The 6,615-nt window shown below is 37.9% G+C and overlaps 1 protein-coding gene across 2 annotated transcripts in view; it reads left to right on the forward strand.

Annotated features, from left to right (window-relative positions):
- The window catches only part of hapstr1b (HUWE1 associated protein modifying stress responses b), an 8,504-nt gene extending 2,365 nt beyond the window's left edge, over positions 1-6,139 (forward strand). Inside the window, exons 3-4 of one of the 2 annotated variants that reach the window (XR_012385554.1) lie at positions 2,051-3,886; positions 4,945-6,139. Coding sequence is in view for 1 of the 2 variants with exons in the window: in NM_199602.2 (NP_955896.2) it covers positions 2,051-2,326; positions 4,945-5,186 (518 nt within the window). In the remaining variant the exon portion in view is untranslated. The remainder of the gene's footprint in view (positions 1-2,050; positions 3,887-4,944) is intronic. The other variant, NM_199602.2, reaches the window with a different exon arrangement.
- The last annotated feature ends 476 nt before the right edge of the window (positions 6,140-6,615 follow it).

Genomic DNA, 6,615 nt, shown 5'->3' on the forward strand with positions numbered 1-6,615 from the left:
AAGTATGTGATTTCAGATGCTGTCAAGGAGACTGAACAACAATAAACTACTAGAGTCTGCAACAACAATAGGCACATTTGACATTAGATCAAATGACTATCCCTTGATTTTAGGGATAGTCACAGTTTAAATATTTTTTTTTTATTTATGACTTCTGGAATATTTTTTATTTATATTATTTAGTTGGTGAAAAACTTTTTATGATGAAATTTCTGAATTCACAGCCCTCATTGAATACACTGGACATGAGTGAAATGTTTTCGTTTGTATGTGTAATGCATAATGTGCATTTTTGCATAGTACACTACTAAAAGGGTGTGTGTGCTTGTCTGTACCTATATGCAGTGTATTTGTATCAAGACTAAATCACTCTTTAGTGTTTACTATGCGAACTACCATTGATTGGATTAGATTTTTCTTGCCGTAGTACCTAGTGCAAACCAATAGCATTCAAGTGCAGGCTTTAAGGAGAAATGTCATTGGTTGGTCCTTTACACAAACAGTCACTGGGTCAAGTGTTTTAAATCTGAACAAGGTTTTTAATTATAAAAGCACTTTATGATTACACAACTACTGTCCTATTGACCTATCAGTTATTCAGGCAGTTTATCACACAAGTCAGTCTTGTTTACATTTACATTTTGTCGTTCAGCAGATGCTTTTGTCCAAAGCAACTTAAAAATTGAGGAGGTTTTCAGCGATTCAACAAAAGGCAATACACACAAGAAGTGCTGTTTATTCAAAGTTACTTGCTCAGAGAATTTAGTGCTAGAGTAGGAGAAAAACCCAAGTTACAAAAAAACAAACTTATTAATTATTATTTTGATACCTTGCATAAATGTTCTATTTAAGGATTAATTATAGTGTATTTTGTTTAGTAATTAAGATTAATTAATATCTCCACTATTTAGTTTGTAGTGAAGAATGCCTGCCTGCTCATTAAAATTCACTATTAAACAGTGTGTAATAGGTTTATATGTTGATAAATAGCAACAACATGGCTGGCAGTGACTCTTAATGTCCAGCTGATTTATTTTTCCAGACAGAATCTGTCTGTGTAAGAGTGGACGCCTGGTTCACACAACCTGGAGTAGTTGTGTATCATTAGATTGCAGTTATGAGAACTTCATGGACATGTGTTCAGCATCGTTTGGTAGTGTCTTCTAGCAAAAACCTGAGTCGTCATTTATAGGTTTGGTTGGGGTAATGAGAGATGATGTGGTAGGGAGGATGTTAGATGTCATGTGGATGATTTGAGTCATGCTATTAGGAACTGTCACGCATAGGGAGTTGTTTGTGTGTTCAGATTACTGGAGATCACTTACAACATTGACTGATTTAGCAAGTTGACTTATGAGTATTTTTCAAAGCATGTAGGATGTAGTTGGTTTTCATCATGCTGTGTGTTCTTTAGTGTGCAAGTTCATATTTGGAACTGATCTGCCGATAGTTTGGAAAAGTGTATTTTATAAAAGTTCCCATTTTTCACCAACACCTTGCTGAGATTTGATCATCTCTTCAACCATTTCATGCACCCCATCTCAGGATTTTCTAAGCGTATAATTCATTTCAGTCTGGTTCCAGCCTGGCAGCGGAAACCCTGTCAATTGAAACAAATCTTCATGCCTGCCAGTTTTGGTTGAGGCGGTTTATTTGTTGCCTATTATGGAGAGAAAATAATATATTGAAGAACAGTGGCTGCCGGTCCTGAGGAGATAATGCTGCTGTTCTGGCAGAACAAAAATTTATGGTGTTACACAATTGCTTTGGAAGTTGATGATGTAAGATTTACATAATTACATTATTAAATCTTCCTATTTTAACCATCAGCAATAATTTACCTGCTGTTCATTTTCTTCCTTCGTGTAAAATGTTTGCTCTCTGCTTGATGCTGTTTTAAAATTCTAAGAGGGGCTTTTTGATTTCAGGAATTGTTAAATGAGACTGACATCATTGGGCATAAAACACTAGGAGACGTTGATGCAGCTGTGCTGATTCCTGACACGCATGCAAAAATGCTCATTTCCTATTTTTTTTTTCTTCTTTTCAGAGAGTGTTGATGCCCATCAGCGGAGTTATGAGCTGGGTATTCAGATAGGCCATCAGAGGAGAAATAAAGATGTCCTGGCGTGGGTGAAGAAACGGAGGCGGACTATTCGGCGTGAGGATCTTATCAGCTTCCTCTGTGGTAAAGCCCCACCGCCACGTAGCTCCAGGGCTCCGCCAAGACTTGCAATGGTGTCACCAAGCCGACCCACGCCCTCGGAGACGAGTTCATCTGTAGAAACTGACCTGCAGCCTTTCAGGGAGGCCATTGCCCTGCACGGTGAGTGTGTTCGATGACATCCATTTCATTGAGACTTCACACAGAAACTATTTATTGCAGAATGTCACAATTTTGAAACTGTAATAATTAAGGAGTAATATCTAATCGCATTGTAATGTTAATCTGTATCTGTGAATATTAAATAGGATAAAGGCTATTGGATTATGACGTCTGTGTGAATGATTTGCGTGGTGTCATGCATTACAGTCAAACACACGACACTTGATGTTTTTAAATATATAAGCACATGAATGTCATCTCCAGAGTATCATATAATCACAGCTTCTTTGCAAAGACCCATCAGTTAAAGTTTGATCTTGTTGAAATTGTAAAAAATGTATTGTTGAGAGTAACATACTCTTTAGTGTAATGATAATAACAATTACACCATTTATCTTAAACATTTTAATTTCAACAGGAATAAAACAGTTTTTACATTTTTAAAGAGTTTATAACTATGTTGTGTTAAACCTTTCAATTCCTGCACAATTTCATGATTTCTTTAAATTGAGCAGGTTTTTGTTTACTTCATACTAGATGATTTGACAGATCCTGAAACTTTTAATCTTAATAACTGATCTCTGGCAAGTTTGCAGATCAGATTAAAATGTCTGGATGAAATGGTTGGAGATTGCTGCGTGTGTTGTGAAAGACTGATCTATGGATCCTGGAAATCATGATCAGCAATGCAACGATTGGCTGATGACATCATCGAAATAATATCAAATTATTCATGTGGGAAAAATTACATTAACAATAAACAGTTAAAACGGCTAAATATGATACACAATAACTTTACACCTTTGTTGTGGGCTGCATGCTCTACACTTTCATGTGTCGAGAGTATTTAGCAATTTATGTAGTTTTACATTTAGAGCAAATTTTCTTTATTAGGCCTATTCAAGTTTCTTAATTGGGGTGAGGAATAACTGGCTGTTTAAACTAATTTTGCATTAAAAAGCATTTTGATCCAAGTAAAAATTTTTGCTAAAGGTGTCAGCAACTCTTGTGAAGCATCAGATCACCGTCATATTAGTAGTCAATTGTGTGCTTGACCACAAATTATTATTGTTTAAAAAAAACTGTCGAATATTGTGCATGTGTATTATCATACAAAGATTTTACTAATCCTGGTACCTTTAATATAGTACACGTTTGTGTCTAAAACTTCTTCGTACAGTCATATTTCATAGTGCAGATTGTAAAGTTTTATGTTTATTTTTTTAGAAGTATATACTTTTTAAACTTAATGTTTTTTATTCATTTATTCATTTTCTTTTCGGCTTAGTCCCTTTATTAATCTAGGGTCGCCACATTGGAATGAACTGCCAACTTATCCAGCACATGTTTTGCGCAGAGGATGCCCTTCCAGCTGCAACCCATCTTTGGGAAACATCCATACATACACACCTACCCAATTCACCTGTACTGCATGTCTTTGGACTGTGGGGGAAACCAGAGCACCTGGAGGAAACCCACGCGAACACGGGGAGAACATGTAAACTCCACACAGAAACGACAACTGACCCAGCCGAGGCTCGAACCAGTGACCTTCTTGCTGTGAGGCAACAGCACTACTTACTGTGGCACCATGTCACCTATAACAATTTTACCAAGTGTATATAACAACTATACTGTAAGAAAACATCAGCATTTGCTACAGACTTTCTGTATTATCTTTACTTTAAAAGACCCAAACTAATCCTGTATATGTCAAATGAGCTTGCTCCCGAGCAGGTTTGATCTACCAGAACTGTTGCTATGACAACTCTCTGAAGAGTTTGAAGAATGAAATTATCCTGAATCGTGTCAAATCGTCAATAACCAAATCCAGCTAACTGAGTAATCCATGTACGAAGAACACACCACAGGATTAAACACAATACCAGAAATATGGAAAAGTCCTATAATTGCTTGATTGCTTTTAGAATGGGTCATTAGCAAAATGAAATCGCTCTATTAAAATAAAACATTAGTACGCTGCATGTTCTGTACCTGAACAGCACAGACTGTCTTATGACATTCTTTGAAGCGGTATAATTTAAAATGCTCCCTTGCTTTGGGCTTTTTTTTTTTGTCGAACACTTTAACGCTGCAACTCATTCTTTGTCCTCCGGTTATGTTCAAATGTGCTCCCATCCAAAATACTACCACACAATTCAGAAAAAGATCACTGATGATAGGTTTTCAGAGCACAAAACTGTGCTCACTGATAATAAAATAGCAATATTTGATCACTGCTTTATTGGCTTGACCTTATTCTTCACATACTTTTTGGCTCAAGACTTTCAGTCTCGTTCACTTCCATTGATTTTTAGATGTTTAAAACAGCTCGTTCTGCTGCTTGTTGTTGCAAACTGATATTTTCTAATGAAATTATTCTACTTATTATGTAAAGTCATGCACACACTTGTTTGTAGAGCAAGTAGTTTGACCGTTTTCTGCCGTGTATTATACCTAGTCATTTCTCCCATAGATGACTGAATCAGAAGTTCTAAAACAATGGCAAAAATGAGCGTACTTCCGCATTGAATAGTAAGGTCAACAGTGGCCGCATGTTGCTTTGACAAAAGTAATAGTTAATATATTGAATATGTTTCTCTACCTCTGTGTTGAAGGTCTAAGTGGAGCCATGGCGAGTATCAGTATGCGCTCCGGAGCTCCAGGTTCACCTACACACCTGAGCGCCAGCTCCGCCCCCAGTCGCCGCAGAAACGGTCTCCACGACGTAGACCTCAACACTTTCATTGCCGAGGAGATGGCGCTCCACCTCGACAACGGAACTCGGAAACGAAGCTCCGCCCAGTGCAATGATGTCATAACAGACTCTCCCACTCACAAACGCAATAGGATGATCTGAGCTCTTAAGTAAACAGAAACAACACCATGCGTGAGAAAAAAAATGCCACTCCTCAGTCATCCTCCCATCTTTATTCAGACCAGGAAATAAAAGCAGCCAATAACAGTGCTCACCACAGCCCAGCACATCTCTGATTGGTCTACAGAGCCCTGTTGAGGTCATCGGTGGGAGACGGTGTTCAGTGCAGAGGCCTAAGTGCCCTTCCATAGGATCCTGTCGACAAACACACAACCCTCATTCACTATATTGCTGTGTGAGTTGATTGTGTGTGTGTGTGTGTGTGAGTGTGTGTTATTATGGCTGAACTGAGACGTGATCGAACGCAGGAACAAGAAAACATTTTTGTGTGCATGTTCGCAACATAATGAGCAACGTCTGTATGATTGCGTGTGTATACAAGTACTTGGTGTGTATGTGTGTGTGTGTGTGTGTGTGTGTGTGTATGACTGATGAGTTTGTGTTAGAGTGTGTTTGTGTGTGTGGTACCTGCCTCTTCCTCCAGCACCTGTCACTGCCCCAGCTCTCAGTTACCATGCTGCGGCTTTCAAAAGCAACAAATGTTTTATTTTAATATTATTGACAATGTTTTTCATGACTTTTCTTTCTCTCTCTTTTGTTTTGCCTTCTCTTAATTCTGCTCGAGCAGCAGGCACAAGTGCTGTGATGGCTATACATCCGCTGTCATGCACATCTCTCAATCATTTTTGAATCTCTTCAATAATTTCCCTTCGTTCTTCCTGAGCATCCATCTTCTTTTCATTCATCCTCTTTTGTCATTCTTCCCCAGCACCTTTATCTCCAGTGTAACATTATGTCATGTAAATACCTGTAGGTGCTGACATAGACTTGTGGTACATATTGTAAAAAAAAAAAAAAAAAAAGCTGTGCAGAGACCATTGAATTGTTAATGTACAATAATGATTCTTGCATTAAAGAAATCAAGCTTTTAACTACCTCCTTTTTTCCTGCTACATTTGTGCACATTTACTTCTGTGGGCAAATAGGGTTTCATCCCTGAACGTTATTAAAATGCTAATGTATTGAATGCACGTTCTGTTGTCAAAAGTGCAATCTGTTACTGTTCTTTTGACACTCGGTGAACAACAGCTGTCAATAGCGATGCTTTCAGAATGATTGTCTGTGCCCATGTGTTCAGCTGAGTATGAACACTTACTGAGTTTCTCCACATGTCGGGCTAAACCCACACAATACTAGCTTAAAATCCACCACAGTTTCTTGTTTTAATATATTGCTTTATCATTTCTGACATAATTGTGATATAAAAGGCAGCATAGAAGGGTTCCAGTCTGATATAAAAGGAAAGCAATGGATTGTGTGGAAAGGAGGAACCAAAATGTCAAAACTCCATGCTAAATTGTCTTTATTTACCGTGCGGTAAGTTTGACACCCAGTGGTTGAGCTTGGTATT

The sequence above is a fragment of the Danio rerio genome, chromosome 1, assembly GCF_049306965.1.
Source record: "Danio rerio strain Tuebingen ecotype United States chromosome 1, GRCz12tu, whole genome shotgun sequence".
NCBI classification, from domain to species: Eukaryota; Metazoa; Chordata; class Actinopteri; order Cypriniformes; family Danionidae; genus Danio; species Danio rerio.